The sequence below is a fragment of the Gossypium raimondii genome, chromosome 10 (assembly GCF_025698545.1).
Source record: "Gossypium raimondii isolate GPD5lz chromosome 10, ASM2569854v1, whole genome shotgun sequence".
Taxonomy (NCBI): domain Eukaryota; kingdom Viridiplantae; phylum Streptophyta; class Magnoliopsida; order Malvales; family Malvaceae; genus Gossypium; species Gossypium raimondii.
This window is the reverse complement of record NC_068574.1, coordinates 27,660,083-27,677,275: the sequence shown is the minus strand read 5'-3', so window position 1 is coordinate 27,677,275 and position 17,193 is coordinate 27,660,083. Positions and strand designations below refer to the sequence as shown.

Genomic DNA, 17,193 nt, shown 5'->3' with positions numbered 1-17,193 from the left:
TCGATCCTCACCCATTATAGGCTCATATGGACTGAGTTCGGTTCAGGGCAATACATTTCCCTATGGCTGCACGGAGATGAAAATCTCACGAAGACATAGGTACAGATGTATCCCAGAAACGATCCACTATCCTGCACGAAGGTGAAAACCTCATGAAGGAGTAGCTTCTCACTCCCACTTAAAAGGGAAAGACTAACAATCTTTATGCAATATGATGCCAAGGTATAAAACAGTAATTATACAAACAAATGTGAAGAGAGGATCGTAATTTTTCAAATCAAATTCTCAATTTTTGATAATAAGACAAGAAACGATCAATTTTACGGCTCGACTCTCTAAAAAGTCCCCAGCGGAGTCGCCAAGCGGTAGCCACCATTTTTAAGTTTGAAAAATGGGGGGTCGACTTTAAAAAATAGAAATGGGAGTCGCCACCGATCCTTTTTGATGAGGTGTGATTGGATCACTTTGAAAATAATTTTAGGTCTGCAAATTTTGAGAAAACAGGTTCGGGAGTCGGTGACGCACAAGGAAGGGTTAGCACCCTCGTGACGCCCAAAATTGGTACCGAGTTGATTGTTTAATGTCTTAATGTCGAAATTTTGAAAAGATTTTAAAATACGATCCTTTTATCGTGAATAAAATGAATTAGATGATAAGGCTCACTTATTTCAAAGAAATAAATCGTCACACTCAGTAAGTTAGAGTGCAACATTTCAGATCCTCAAATTAAGTTTGACTTTTAAAATCTTTACATCTTGAGAAGGGTATTTGATTATTTGGGTCAAATGAGAAAATCAAAACCCAATAAGTTAGGGCTCGATTTCACAAAAGACCTAAATATCGAATATTGCCTTTATTTCCATTTGTTAGAAAAATCCTTGTCTCGAGAAAGCAACATGTCCTACCCAATGCGTTAGGATACAACATATCGAATTCCCGAGAATGAGCTTTTATTTATGTGTTTTGATTAAAGCATATCCTCGATCATTTAGATTTAACGAGGAAAATTGGAACCCAATACGTTAAGGCTCAATCTTTTCAAAGATCCCAAATGCCGAGTATTGCGTCATTTTTGAAAACTTTTTTGAATAAAAACGCTCTTGGTATTTGAATGATATTGAACGTAATCTTTTGAACAAATAACAATGAAATAGTAACGTACAACGCGAAATGGTGATTCGTAAATTAGAATGTACATTAATGAATAATCAATAATCAATAAATAAATTCAAACAAGCACGGCAATAATTATCTCAACCATATATCATACGAAAACCAACATTGGCAAGTAATAGAAGACTAGTTGAAGCCAAGTAAATTTACATAAACACTAACGAAATATACAAATTTAAACACAATTTAAGAAATAAGTATAATATATGAATTAAATGTTAAAATAAATTTAAATAAATTAACAATATTGAAATAAGTTGAAATAAATTAAAATGTGAAAACATTTGAAAGTGATAAAACATCTATATAATAATATGAAATTAATAATAGATTATGTATTTATGGATAATGAAAATAATTTAATATGAAATATGTACGCATATAATATTATTATATAATAGCATTATAAAAAATATTTACAAATCTAAAGATATGTAATGAGTGAGTTTAGAGGAAATATATTATAGAATAAAATATGAAATGTATATAAAACATATTGGATTTACATGAAAATATATATAAAATATGGAACTTTAAATAATGATATATAATAAATTTTGAACAATAAAACATGGTAAATTTATAATATAATAATGATAGATTCAAAATAATAATATATTATAATATTGAAATAGTATTAATAAAATTAAAAAAATATATTAAAATTAAACAAAAAAGAGTTAAATTTTAAAATAAATATATCAAAAAAATAAAAAGAGAAAAAAATAAAAATAAAAATGTAAACAGCATAAAAACCAAGTACATTAAATTAAATAAGTATGGACAAAATTTTATTAAATTCGAAATAAAGAGAAAAAAAAAGAAAATACAGCAGAATTGAGGACCAAAAAGGGCACGCGCGAATAACATGGGGGCTAAAGAGGAAAATATCCTCAGCTCCAAAACGCTGCGCTTCAGCAGGGACCAAAGCATAATCAAGTCGAACACATGGGACCAATTTAGAAAAGAAAGAAAGATCAAATTGAAACTACGAAACAAATCAGAGGGACTAATGGTGCAAATGTCCCCTCCAAGACCAAAACGCGCGGGTCTTACCACGCTCGGGTCGGGTCATCGGGTTATGGCCATAAACCCCTAAACGGCGTCGTTTCTTTCAGTAAATAAAGGCTAAACTAAGCCTAAAACCAACAGATTTTCAATCTCTTTTTCAAAAAACTAAGAAACCCTAAAAATGGTCTCTTCTCCCCCATGCGCCGCAATCCCGAAATCCCCATTCATCTCCGATTTCGGACGCAGTGAACGGGGCTCCATTGGTGCGCCGTTTCCCCTTTTACCTCCTTTCGGCTCCGATTGCAACGAAGTAGAAGGCAAGTCGGCCACCAGGTACGTTCTCTCTTTTCTTTTCATTATTTGTTTCTTTTAATAAACAATCAAAAAAAGGCGTAAAAAAAAAAGAAAGAACAGAATAAGATGATTTGTGAACGGGAAAAACCGAAAATCACCTTTCAAGTTTTTTTATTTCTCTCCAATTTTTTTGTATTCGAATCTGTGTGTAATAAAAAAAAGGGGCGTTTACAGTGCTTGTATTGGCTTTATATAACCAAGATTACAAAAATAAACAATAATCAAAAATCTGATCTGTTACTCTCCTTTTTTACAATTTCATGCTTTTTCATTGCTGTCGATTTCTACTTCTTTTGTGTTTGTTTATCCTCTGTTATTTGTTTGTCTATTTGCTACGCAGGTACGGGCGTACGGCGCCAGCTGGGGGTGGAGGCAGTGCATGCGTGGAGAGTGGCTCGACACGCGCGGAGGATGGTCTTGGCGGCTGCGACGCTGGAAGCTGTTGCTGCTAGGGTTTCTTTGAAACTATTTTGGCGTTGGGCCAGGGTATTGGGTTTAGGTTTAGGCTAATTGGGTTTAGTGTTTGGGCTAGGTTAATTGGGTTTGGGCTTAATTTATTTTGGTTTGTAACTGGAACTGTAAACTGATGCATAAAACTGTTAATACCGATAAATTACAATTAGACAATAAGCACCAGAGGTACTCACCGACGGGGTACAAGAGGCCGTGGTAGAGGCCGTAGAGGTGCTCGAGCTGGATCTTCGTCATCTGGCTATTTGCCAAATTTGGATATGAGTGAGACGCCAGTGTCGCCTACTACTGAGACTGGGTCTCAAGATCGCATGGCTGTGGACGATGCATTGTCCAAGGCTATGCTAAGGATTTTAGAGAAGGTCGCTGGGCCTAATACTGGATTTGGGGGCCGAGGGTTGATTACAAAATGACTCCGGTCCAATGGAGTCGTGCTCTTCAAGGGTGTCACTGGGGTCGTCCCTAGTTTGGCCGAGTACTGGATTGAGGCCATGGAGAGGATCATGGATGATTTAGATTACACCCCTAAGCAGAAATTAAAGGGTACAGTCTCGCTGCTGCGGGACGAGGTTCATCAGCAGTGGCTGACCGTTAAAGAGGGCACTCAGCCCAAACGTTTGACCTGAGAGTTCTTTAAGACCGCCTTCAAGGGGAAATATGTCGGAGCTAGTTATGTGGATGCACGTAGGGGGAGTTTTTGAATCTTATACAGGGGGATCGATCATTGGTCGAGTACGAGGCTGAGTTTCTAATACTGAGCTGCTATGTGTGAGGTATGGTGGTATATGAGTATGAGCGATGTGTTCGTTTTGAGGATGGCTTCGGAGATAATTTGAGAGTTCTGATAACCCCACAGAGGGATCGAGATTTTTCTGCCCTGGTCGAGAAGGCGAAAATTGCTGAGGAGGATATGGAGGTAGTCATGATCGGAGAACATCAAAACTACTTATCTAATGTGATCTCTGCATTAGTGGCAGAAAAGTTGGTTCGTAAGGGATGTGAGAAATTCTTGGCCAAAGTAAGCGTTTCAGATTCTAGGGACTCTACAGTTAAGGATATCAGAACGGTAAAGGATGCTTCGAATGTCTTTCCTGATAAGCTATCTGGTTTACATCTGATCGTGAAGTAGAGTTTGGGATAGAGCTCCTTCCTGGTACAACTCCAGTGTTTATCGCTCCCTATAGAATGGCACCGAAGGAGCTTGTGGAGCTTAAGACTCAGATTCAAGAGATTTTAGATCATGGGTCCATCTGTCTTAGTGTGTCTCCGTGGTGAACACCGGTTCTGTTTGTAAAGAAAAAGGATGGATCCATGCGTATATGTATCGACTACAGGCAGCTGAATAAATTGACCATTAAGAACAAGTACCCCCTACAGAAGATAGATGATCTGTTTCACCAGTTCCGAGGAGCTTCAGTTTCCTCTATGATTGACCTTTGATCTTGATATCATCAATTAAGGGTTAAGGAGGCTGATGTTTATAAGACGGCGTTTAGGACTCGTTATGGTCACTACGAGTTCCTAATGATGCCATTCGGACTAACTAATGCATTGATAGCTTTCATAGATTTAATGAATCGAGTGTTCCAACCTTATTTGAATCGATTTGTGGTGGTATTCATCAATGACATACTGGTTTACTCGAGGACTGATGTGAGCATGATGAGCACCTTCGAGTCGTTCTTCAGACTTTGAGGGGAAAACAACTCTATGCTAAGTTTAGTAAGTGCGAGTTCTGGCTGCGTGAAGAGACATTTCTTGGTCATGTAGTTTCGACTGAGGGGATTCAAGTTGATCCTCAAAAGATTGAGGTTGTGTTGGTATGAAAGCAGCCTAGAAACATGTCTGAGATCCGTATTTTTTGGGACTGGCGGGATATTATCGACGATTTGTAGAGGGTTTTTTTATTGCTTGCAGCACCCTTAACTAAGCTTCTACGTAAGGGTGTGTTGTTTATCTGGACTGATGCACAGCAAGAGAGCTTTGAAAAGCTCAAGACTGTACTGACGGATGCCCCTGTTCTGATACAATTGTAGCTTGGAAAAGAGTTTACTGTTTATAGTGATGCATCACATGTCGGTTTGGGATGTGTGTTGATGTAGGATAGTAAGGTGGTAGCCTATGCATCTCGTCAGCTTAAGACCTATGAGGCGAATTATCTGACGCATGACTTGGAGTTAGCCGCTGTGATATTCGCACTAAAAATCTGGAGGCATTATTTGTATAGTGAGAAGTGTATTATCTACACTGATCATAAGAAACTCAAGTATCTTCTCACTCAGATGGAGCTTAATCTTAGGCAACGCAGAAACATTGGGCAGCTTAAAGACTATAACTGCACCATTGAGTACCACCTTGGTAAGACCAATGTGGTGGTTGATGCACTGAGCTGTAGGGCTACGACTGATTTGAGGGCGATATTTGCTCACCTAAGTTTATTTGATGATGGTAGTCTGTTGGCCGAATTAAAAGTTAAACTGACGTGGATAAAGCAAATTAAGGGTAAGCAGAAAGAGGATGAGTCATTGGGACTTTGTTTCTGACAGGTTGAGAGTGGGAATACCGAGAATTTTGGATTGAATAGCGAATGGGTTCTCTATTTTTGTGAGAGAATCTGGGTACCGAAAGATACTAAATTAAGGTAGTCTATACTGCGAGAGGCGTATAGTAACTCTTATGCTATGCATCCTGGCAGAAATAAGATGTACCGAGACCTTCGTGAGTTATATTGGTAGCCAGGGTTGAAACGTGAGGTTACTGATTTTGTGGGCAGACGTCTGACTTGCCAGCAGGATAAGGCTGAGCATCAGTTACCTTTAGGTTTGCTGCAGTCGATTAAGATTCCTCTTTGGAAATGGGAGCATGTAACTATGGATTTCATTAATGGGTTGCCTCTAACACCCACTACGAAAAATTCAATATGGGTCATCGTGGATCAATTGACCAAGTCCGCCCACTCTATACTGGTTCGTACTGATTATTCTCTGCACAAGCTAACAAAGCTTTATATTTTTAAGATAATGGGACTGCATGAAGTACCGGTTTCGATCACCTCTGATAGGGATCCTCGTTTCGTGTTTTGATTTTAGAGGAAGTTACATGAAGCTTTGGTTACAAGATTGGATTTCAGTATTGCGTTCCATCCTTAGACTGACGGTCAGTCAGAGAGAGTGATTCAACTACTGGAGTTTATGTTGAGAAGTTGTGTGATTGATTTCTGAGGCAGTTAGGAGGATTACTTGCCGCTAGCAGAGTTTGTTTATAACAACAGTTATCAGTCTAGCATTCAAATGGCACCTTACGAGGCTTTATATTGCCGTAGGTGTCACACACCTTCATGTTGGACTGAGTTGGACGAGCAGCGTGTTCTGAGCCCTAAACTAGTTTCTAATACCGAGGATAAAGTTAGATTGATTCAGGACCGATTGAAAGCGGCATCTGATAGGTAGAAGTCCTACACCGATCTGAAGCCTCGAGAGATTGAGTATTCTGTGGGAAATTTTGTTTTTCTCAAGGTCTCGCCATGGAAGAAGGTATTGAGGTTTGGTCGTCAGGGTAAGTTGACCTTTAGGTTTCTTGGGTCTTACCGCAAACTGAAACGTGTAGGAGCGATTGCCTACCAGTTGGAGTTACCTTCAGAATTGAATCAGATTCACGACGTGTTTCATGTCTCAATGTTGAGGCACTATCGCTCTGATCTCACGCATATTGTTACTATTCAAGAGATCGAGGTTAGGCCAATCTGACCTTTGAAGAAGAACCAGTTAAGATTCTGGATCGCTACGTTAAGGTTCTAAGAAGGAAATTCATTCCACTGGTAAATGTTCTATGGCATAATCATAACACTAAAGAGGCTACATGAGAGCCTGAGGATGCGATGTGTAAGCAGTGTCTTCATCTGTTCTGATCAGGTAAATTTCGAGGATGAAATTTTCTCTAGGGGGTAGAATTGTAACGCCCCAAAATTTTAATTTTGGGTATTGTGAATGTGTGACACAAACATCTGTCAGCTTTAGTGGTTATGTGTTCTGAGAGTGTCTGAGAGGTCCCAAGTTCAAGCCAGGACTTGGGAAAATTTTGGTATTTTTATGAATAAGCCCTATCTTTGGTCAATAGACTTTTAACTAAAAGTTGGAAAATAATTAACAGAATGGGCCTGCTGGTCTGGTGGATAAGTGGAGTGTTGTTGCGAGAGAGGTCATGGGTTTAAATCTTTGGGATGACAAAGGTTGCATTTTTGCTCCTAATTTCGGCAAAAGCTTTGATGAACTGGGATTCTAAGTGGTGGATGTGTAGTGGGAAGTGAGGAAGCGATTTTAGAGGATTATGGGAGAGAATATCTAACATCTGATCACTTCTTCTTTTTTCGCAAAAAAAAGAGTCGTTTTTCTCTCCATCTTTCTGACGTTTTCTCTCCCCAATCTCTACCAATTTTTTTTTCTTCTTTGCTTCTTACTCGATTATCTTTTCTTTTCTTTCCTCTACTGCCGAAATTCCCTTGTTCCCCCTACACCATTCTTTCCTCTTGATTTCGCAGCGTTAAGCAGCACGTGTGCAAATTTAGTAAGTTGTTAGGTATCATTTTAAGAGATTATTTTGTGTTCAATAGTCTAATTCTGGGGCCTTGGAAGCAGCATTTCGCGAGGATTAAGGCTCTCATCGATTTTTGTAAACGTATTGATTTGAAGTTTTTGCGGTAATTGTTCATTGTTTTATGAGTAAGTATTTTGGTTTCGGGATTTTGATTAATCGCGAGGTAAGATTGATTATGGTGTTATGTGTTAAATTATAGGTTTCGGAGTGCTCGGGGACTATTTAGCATAAAAAAACCAGGTGTGTACCCGAAACACAAAAATAAGGGATTCAGAGAAAGGCTAAAATTTCTTACTGTTGGACAGCAGCAGTAGGATAATGTTGAAAAATCACCATCAATTCTATAAATCGAATTAGAGGATGAAAAAAATATGAGATTAAAGATATTTGAGCCTAGTTTCTCATAGAAGAAACAAAGTAAGCAAAATAATTTCATATTATGAGATATTCGAATTTTAGTGAGACAGGGTTAGAATGATTTCAGAATCCCCTGTCCTGATTTTGGAAAATTATTAAAAAATTTATAAAAATAATTATGGGTTAGAATTTATATGTTTAAAATTCTAACTAATTATAATTTTAAGAGAAACAAACAGAAACATTATCCGAATTCTATACGAGAAGATGATTAGTTTTTTGTGCAAAAAGGTTGAAAATGTCCGACAGCAGAACAAGGGAAATTTTAAAGAATAAACTGTACTTATTGGCTAAACCAATTATTCTAAAAATTTTATGGTTAGAAGATATGTGAGTCTGGAAAATATTTTCTGTAAAATGATTTACTGGAAAATATTTTCTGGTGTTTGATTGAATCTGTAAAATATTTTCTCATTGTTTGGCAAATTTCACGAAAATATTTTCCTAAAAGTTATTTTTACATATATTAATATATATTAATAAATTTTATATTTTATTGCAATGATTTATTTATAACAATACTCAATTATTAAGCTACAATATTAATCGTTAAATTGAAAAAACTAATATCAAATAAATTATTTGTAATTGTGTTAAAAAACAAGTATTGTGGTTGAATTTGAGTTGATGTAAAAGTTATTAGATATATTTAAGCTACAATATTACCTTGTTATTAATTAATATATTATTATTCGAGTATGAATATATACATTTCAACAATTGTGATTGAATTTGAGTTGATGTGAAAGTTATTAGATATATTTAAAGATAATAATGTGGATATAGAGTATAAACTATCAATATCTATACATCACATTACAAAGAGTCAAGAAATCATTCATTTTGTGCCCATTCATCAAATTTTGTTTATATACATTGGACCAACGAAAATTTGTCCTAATCTTTTCAATTATGCTAGTTAGTATACCAAAAGATATATTCTTTTCGATTTTAATGTTTCTCAAAAAATAAATCAATGGTTGTACATCTTAATTAATTATAGAAAATATTTAAAACATAATGACTTAAAACTCTAGTTAGAACAAATAAATAAACTCTCCACCTACGTAAAATGTACCCAACAAATAAATATAATATAATGTACAAATAGCTCTATTTTAGCAAATCTTACAAGATCAATATAATGCATATAGTTTTGATTGGATATATTTAAGTATGGTATATACGATTGAAGTTTTTTTCTTTTCCATATAGTAGATAATATTAATTTACTTCAAATTTTACACGATTATCTATATTAATGTACCATTATATTAATGTATCATAAAACAGGATGCTAAAATATTAATAGTATAAATTGTAAAGCGTATAAAGTTATTTTAATTTTACATCAATATAGTAGATATTTACAATAATCTGAAAACCCGACACGACCCAAAGCATATTAAGGGTTCACGGACTACTCTACAACAAACTTTTCTCCATTCATTCCTCTATAAATAACAATCTTTGGGTAGCTTAGCTCCGCCACACCGCAGATCCCCATAGGCGTAGCTCTCGATCCACATCATAAAAAAAGTAATGGAGAAAAGGAAGGGTGGGTCTGCATGCACTTATATTGGTATAGGGATCCCAATCTAACATATAACTATATATAGATCGAAAAATAAAGGTTTATTTTATTTTGAAATCAAAAAGCTGAAGTTCCTTGAGGCATTGGACAAGTAAGCTATTCTAAATAAACTTCATAAATAGAGAAAGAATCAAGACACCTTCAGACGAATAACAAGTACACAATTTAACAATCAAACAAATTGAAGCAAATCAAGAATTTACGTAAACAAATACCATTATGCACCATTATATCTGCAGTAGTTAATCAATATTCATGAATATCCAATATGCATTAATATTTCATCAGTTTTTTTCTTTCTTTCTAAAAGGGTGGCTATTCTAGTTGGCAAGAAATAGAGCAGTAACGATGTCAATGGAATTGATATTTCTCTCTTGCTTTCGGACTAACTGTAAGGAGCAACCAATAAGAAATCCCTACAGACATGATTCCTCACCTAGGCTCCATATTTGCCACTTTAAATGTTTGTTTGGGCAGTTTTCAAGCAGTATTTCCCATACCAATTTCGAGGTTATATCGAAAAATACTCCCAAAGATTGCTTAGTTTTGTCTATCCTTACATTCAGAATCAGATTACTTTCAATGAGTTCACAGGTGAACGTTTGAATCACCCATCTCATATCTTCAAGTTCTCTTTTAGAAACAGATTTTACTTATGCTTAAGTGTTCCAAATTCTAAATTCCCAGAAAATTAGCAGAAGAACAAATAATAGACAATTTCGATATGGCTGCTATCTTCACCTTACTTTTGTTTTTTTACTTCTCATTTCTTTTTTCTATTCTGTTTTTCCAAAATGGAGGTCCTTACATGCATTGTTGGCCAATGGCCACTACATTTAAAGCTTACAGTGAAGTCATCATGCTTGTAAATAGTTCTCCCACTGCTTTTCTTTTAAATCTTGTTAAAAGAGTTCTGGGTGAGAACTTCATTTTCTTCCCATGGTAGGACTGTTTACGCTTTATAAACCAAACCTATGAAAATCAATCGTGGTAGTGTAAAGATATATTTTATTCATATAAAAATCATTTTAGGCTGGAAATGGTCAAGTGCTGAAACATTACAAAGATTTGTTGCCATTCTTAAGGAAATGTAAAACTTTAACACTGAGCCCAGATTTCCTAATTCGCCATTCTTATTACCCTAATATATCCCTTAAGGATTTCATCAATAGACTAGGCAAAAGGATTGTTGTTATGCAACAATGCACAAGCTACCATCTAGCAAGAAAAATCCAAGAACCAGACCCGATCCACCACTCAAATCAGTGAAAATTAACAGAAAAATACATGTTGATGACAGAGAGAGAACCACTACTTCTGGGTTTTCTTTTCTTGACTGTGCCTGCCAATTTTTTAGGGTTTCTTCAAAATAGAAGTAAGGTCGACGGTTGACGGAGATGACGGACGGAGATGGTGAGGGGAGGTGATGAACGGAGATAAGGATGTGGAAGAAAATTTGCTTAGAAGAGAAAGGAGAAAGGGAAAATGTCTTACGGTAGAGAAATGGGTAAGACAATTTCCAAAAAAAAGCTTTGGATTTTACTCGTGTTTGTAAAATGTTTTCCTATGGAAATTCATTTTACACAAAACAAACACTGGAAATTTCAGAAAATGTTTTCCGGAAAACATTTTACACCAATCAAACAAACCCTTAATTCAGAATTCTGTAGCCTAAGATACAAATAATTTAGTAGCAGTGACTCATGTAGATAGCTTTCGAGGATCATATGAGTAAATAGTGGAAACACATATGAATAAATAACTAGCATGGGTTACATTACAATGGATCACGAGGCCAAGGCCAATTTGGGTCATGTGGGCCACACGGGCGTATGGGCCCACACGGGCGTATGGGCCCACACGGGCAACATCATTGCCTTGTAGGCCCATTTTCACTATTTGACTGATAAGGTTACACGAGTCGCCCAAGTTGACTGTGAACCTACTGTAGGGTCGGTAAGCTTACCTAGACCCCTAATTGACTGAAATGACTATATGTCTGATATGATTAAGCCTGATGATATCCCACTGATTTGATATTGTATACCCTGTTTACATGCATGACATTATGTTATAGCATGTCATATCTGTATATTGCATTGCATTGGGTTTAGGGATTATAATGTTCGGAGGAAGTGTACTGAAATGCCTCGAGTCTAATTTACTGGTAGCTCAGCTGCAAACTACTGCTTAGTACCGCATTCGGTACTACTTAGAGTGTAAGGATGGGTGGGTTGATTATATCCCTACATGGAGTGTCGGGTTGGACGAAAATGGTGTGTAGAGGCTAGATGAGTAGGATTTTTATGACTGCATATCTTTTACTGCTACTGATACTATGGTGGGCTAAAGCCCAACTGCATGGCTGTTTTTGTACTGAGATCGGCTAAGGCCCAAACTGGACTGATATTGATACTGAAAATGGCTTAAGCCCAAACTGTGATTATTTGTTTACTGTCTATTCATTTGTATGAGGATTACACACTGAGTTTACGTAACTCACCCCTTCTATTTAATTTGTACAGGTAATTCCTAGATTTAGGCGGATCGATGCAGCGGAGGACTCAGTGGTGGTCACACGACTTCTTTTACACTATTTATTACCTATTTATGATTTTACTTTTATTTGGGAGTATTTTGCTGTAATTATGACCTTTACAGATTTTGGTTTAAATTTGGTTTTCATACGGTTTTATGATTTAAATCTGCCAGTGTTAGGTAAAACTCAAGTTTTTAAATGAAATTAATGTTTTATCAAAAATACCATGAATATGCAAAATGTTTAAAAGCTTCCGCAATAAGGAAATGTTTTGAAATTGAATAACGATTTGTAAATTAATAAGGTTTTGGAAACGAACGACACGATTTGAAATTAACATAAGCTAATGAAAAATGGTTAAATAGAAAAGGGGATTTAGTGACGACATATTATTCAAAAAGCACTACCTTGTGACATCGTCAGATTCAGACATAACATATAGGCTAGGTCTAGGGTGTTACAAGCTTAGAGGATGATGATCAAACAAATAATTGGTGAAGGATTGGTTAATAGGAAACAATGGGAATAGAGGGGTGAAAGAGAATGCTAAGTGGCCGTGACGAAGAGGGAGGGTGAAGAAGTGTAAATGGGTTAGAAGGAGTAAAAGAAAGGTAGGGGGAGAGAATTCATAGGCTTGAGTTTCGGAGGTATTGGTTGAGGTCTCTATTGAAAGGCAGGTTGATGCTGAAGGTTACGATGGTTGTCTTATAATAGCCACAAAAGGACCATGAGGTTCTTATCTTGGAATTGTCAAGGAATGGGGTTTTTTTTTGACAATTCAGAATTTGAAAGCGTAACAAAAAATAGTAATGATAAGTTGGAGGGTTTTAGAAAGAAGTGCGAGATGGAGGGGGTTGTATATGTGGATCAAGAAGGCTTAAATGCGGTTTTGGCAGTATGGCGGCAAGAGGGAGTTAAAATGGTTGTGATGGACAAAAACATGAGTTTAATTTATACTAATGTGGAGGATAATGGTAGTGGGCATTCTATAAGGGTGTTTTGGGTGTATGGACCTACTAAGTTTGAAGAAAGAAATGGGTGTTTTGGGTGTATGGACCTACTAAGGGAGAGTATTAAGAAAAGGCTAGATTCATTAAAGGGTCTTGGTTATATGGTTTTGAGTCAATTTTTTTATTTCTTTTGTTTTTTTCTTGATTTTTGTTAAGGTTTTGAGTCTTTTATAATAAGAAAAGAGTCTGGTCTTTTGATTTTGAGTCTTAGGGCAGTCTGTAGGTGTCGATTGAGTCTTGTTTGAGTTCTTTGTTTTTTTATGGCTTGTTTTGGTGATTCTTCTTTTGTTGGATCTAATTGTGACGATTTCTATTAAAAATGGGATAAAATAATGTCATTATTTAATCTAATTATCTGCTTTGCATTGATTTAGGGGGTTTTTTAATAGAAAGGGAGAGCGATTTTGATGAGCTTGAGATACAGTTGGAAGCAGCTAAAGGGGATTTGGAAAGGGCTACGAGATTTACACTGGTTGGGAAAATTCATGCGAATAAAACTATTAAGAGGAGCAGGGTTAAAGGGGTTTTGTAGAGTATATGGTCCGAGGCAGAACTAGAAGAGGTGCTGGAGCTTGGAGGTAATATGTATGCTCTTTTGTTTGCTAATCTTGAGGTGATAGAGTCAGTTTAGATAATGGACCATGGACAGCGATGGGTTTTTGTTTGAACTTGAAGAGCTGGGCAGTGGATCGAACAATTCAATAGCTGGATTTTACTAAGGTGACTATCTGGATCCAAATATCTAATTTACCTCTAGAAATGATGACAATTAGGAATGCTGAATTTATTGGCAGTAGGCTAGGAAAGCTGGTGAAGGTGGATGATAGAGTTTTGGAGAGGGGATGAAGTAGAAGTTTTTGAGGGTTAGAATTGAACCTGATTTGGAAAAAAAACCCTTAGTTCTTGGATTTTTTGTACTGAGGGAGGGTAAGGATAAGGTGTGGGCTGAGATAAAATATGAGAAGATTACGGATTTTTGCTTTTGATGTGGTAGGGTGGGGCATTAATAAGAATATGTAGATTTGAAGAGGTGAAATGGGGTGATGAAGGTCAGGTTAGAAGTTATGGTGGATGGATGAAAGCTGTTGGGGTAGGGATAGTATTGTGCTTGGGATAAATGAGGGGAAGGCTGTGGGGCTAGGAAAGAATTTTGAAGAGTGGGAAGGGAAGGGAGAGAAAGGTCTGAGTGAACTATGCAATGGGTGGGATATTGGAAATAGGATATGGGTTCACAATGGGTAGTTTTGGAGGAAGTGTGGAAGATATAGGTGGTAGTGGGGAAGGTAAGAAGGGGGAGGGGAAAAGGTTCTGAAGGAATGGATAGTGGATGATGGGTTTGAGGGATTTAATAGGCAAGAAATATATTTGTATAAGGAAGGGAAAGAGGGGTTGAGTGGGGAGGGGATTGAGGGTGTTGAATCTGATGTGTGTTTTGAAGAAAGGCTTTTTGGTAAGATGGTTGGAAAGAATGGAAGAAAGGTAGTAAGAGTTGGATTGAGTCCTTACTTTGTTGAGCTTCCTTCTGATGAAGGTGAGAAATGTGAGAAGGAGAGTGTGGAAAAAAGTGCGCAACTGGATAAGCAAATTGTGGTGGCTGAAGAAATTTTGGTTGAAATGGTACAAGGTATGTCTTTGAAGAGAAGCTTGGAAGATGATGATCAAAAAAATAATTAGGGAAGAAAGAAACAAAAAAAAATTCGAGGATTGGTTAATAGGAAATAATGGGAATAAAGGGGTTAAAGAGAATGCTAAAGGGCCGTGGAGAAGAGGGAGGGTGAAGAAGTATAAATGGGTTGGAAGGAGTAAAAGAAAGGTAGGGGGAGGGAATTCCTAGGCTTGAGTTTCGGAGGTATTGGTTGAAGTCCCTTTGGAAAGGTAGGTTGATGCTGAAGGTTACGATGGTTGTCCTATAATAGCCACCAAAGGGCCATGAGGTTCTTATTGGAATTGTCAAGGTATGGGGTCTTCTTTGATAATTCAGAATTTGAAAGAGTAACAAAAAATAGTAAAGATAAGTTGAGGGTTTTAGAAGGAAATGCGAGATGGTGGGGGTTATATATGTGGATCAAGAAGGTTTAAATGGGGTTTTTGCAGTATGGTGGCAAGAGGGAGTTAAAATGGTTGTGCTGGAAAAAAATAAGAGTTTAATTTATACTAATGTAGAGGATAATGGTAGCGGGCATGTTGTAAGGGTGTTTTGGGTGTATAGACCTACTGAGTTTGAAGAAAGAAAAGGGGTTTGGGAGAGCATTAAAGAAAAGGCTAGATTCATTAAAGGGCCTTGGCTATGTGTTGGAGATTTTAATGATATCCTTTGCTATTATAAGAAGGAATGGGGTTGGCTTAGGGATGACAGGAAAATTCGATGTTTTAGGAATATGATAGAGGAGACGGAGCTTAGTGATTTACATTTTAAGGGGCTTAAATTTACTTGGGATAATAAAGGAAAGGATTGACAGAGCCCTCGATAATATTGCATGGATGGAATATTTTCCAAGTTCCCATGTTATTAATCTTTCTATTGTTGGGTCTGATCATGCTCCTTTGCTTGTTGATATAGAGGTAAAGGATGCAAGGGGGCCAAAACAGTTTAAATTGAAATTTTATGGACTGATAATGAGGAATGTGGGTAGATAATTAGAGATAGATGGGAGGTTAATTTTGTAGGGCCTAAGGCTTATCCGTTAATACAAAAACAGAAAAAATGCAACAAGATATTTTGACAATGGAGTAAAAAGGTGTTTCCAAATAATAGTAAGGCTTATCTGTTAATTGTAATATTCGTGTGAAAGAAAATAAAAAAAGGGAACTTTAATAAGTACTCAAATGATAATAGTTGTAATTTTAATTTAAATTAGCATTTAATAATAAATAATTGAAATGAAAATTTGTGCACAATTAATAAGTGAATATAGTGTGTCGACATTCTAGTGGTCAAACATGTCATCATATAAATTATTCTAGAACTGAAAATTACCTTACCTTATTTGCATACAAACTCGCTTTATTATATATTAGTTTCGGAAAATTAACTCTATTGTTAAACAAGTTTCAAATTTTTAATAGTATTTTATATATTTTTAAACATGTGTTTAACCAAATTTTAATTTCATATAAATTTTGACTTCTTATTTGCTGGAAATCATTAATTTGACCAATTAATTTTTTTCAATTTTGGAATTATCTACTTGTGTGGTCTCATTTACTATTCATATATAAAGTAATAAAATTATACTAGTCCTTTACAACTTAAAGTTTTCAATTTTGCAAAAAATATTGTATATATATTAAATTAAAAATTTACTTGGTTATATTAATAAATTTAATAGTCAAATTATTAAAATATTAATCATATAAAAATTATTGGGACATTATTATAATCACTTAATAAAATTAGTACTATTGATAATTTTTATTAGATTTTAAAGTAGAAGAGCTTTAATGATATTAAAGGAGTAAGAAGAAATCCACATCTTCTTTTGCTTAATTTGATTGGTAAGGTCTTTTAAAAGTAAAACTACGATTTATCTTAATTATGGTATTCAAACTGTAAGAGAAAGTATTTAGTATTGAGAAATTGTTAGAATAAACCTTATGAATAATATGGTATGTGTAGTATATTTACAATGAAAAGTGATTGTAAATATTCCTTCAAGCAAGTGGATTATTGATGTGAATTTTTATGAATAAATCAATGAAATATGAGTGTTATTTTATATATGTTATTATCAATCCTAATTAAAAGAGGAGTGTAATATATGTAATTTAAAGTAAATAAGACATTTGCCTTTGTAAGTTTAGTGAAAGAGCTAAGACACAATTGACATGCCAATAGGGTTAGTGAACACACTTAATTGTTGAAGACAACATTTAGTGAGAAAACAACAAAACTTGTCTTACTGCATAACAGTTATGTGCATAGTGAAGGCCCTAAGTGATATGGTGTTTGATTCAATGCACTTTAGTGAAACTCATTGTATCGGTGTTTGGTTAGAACTCAAGTGTCCAAAACACATTTCATTGAGATTAAC

At 35.7% G+C, this 17,193-nt stretch overlaps 1 protein-coding gene across 1 annotated transcript; it reads left to right on the top strand.

The window, feature by feature from the left end:
- The first annotated feature begins 3,784 nt into the window (after positions 1-3,784).
- Positions 3,785-6,755, top strand: LOC128033929 (uncharacterized). The gene is made up of 7 exons (XM_052622430.1): positions 3,785-4,115; positions 4,927-5,009; positions 5,112-5,195; positions 5,292-5,480; positions 5,556-5,627; positions 5,745-5,975; positions 6,525-6,755. The coding sequence occupies exons 1-7, from the start codon at positions 3,785-3,787 to the stop codon at positions 6,753-6,755; spliced, it is 1,221 nt and encodes a 406-aa protein (XP_052478390.1).
- Positions 6,756-17,193: the final 10,438 nt, after the last annotated feature.

Excerpts from the sequence above, each read along its gene's own strand:
- LOC128033929 (XM_052622430.1), top strand. The coding sequence starts at position 3,785 with ATGGTGGTATATGAGTATGAGCGATGTGTTCGTTTTGAGGATGGCTTC. Across the intron at positions 5,010-5,111 it reads GCTTTGAAAAGCTCAAGACT|GATAGTAAGGTGGTAGCCTA; the intron begins GTACTGACGGAT and ends GTGTTGATGTAG. Across the intron at positions 5,196-5,291 it reads ATGACTTGGAGTTAGCCGCT|ATGGAGCTTAATCTTAGGCA; the intron begins GTGATATTCGCA and ends CTTCTCACTCAG.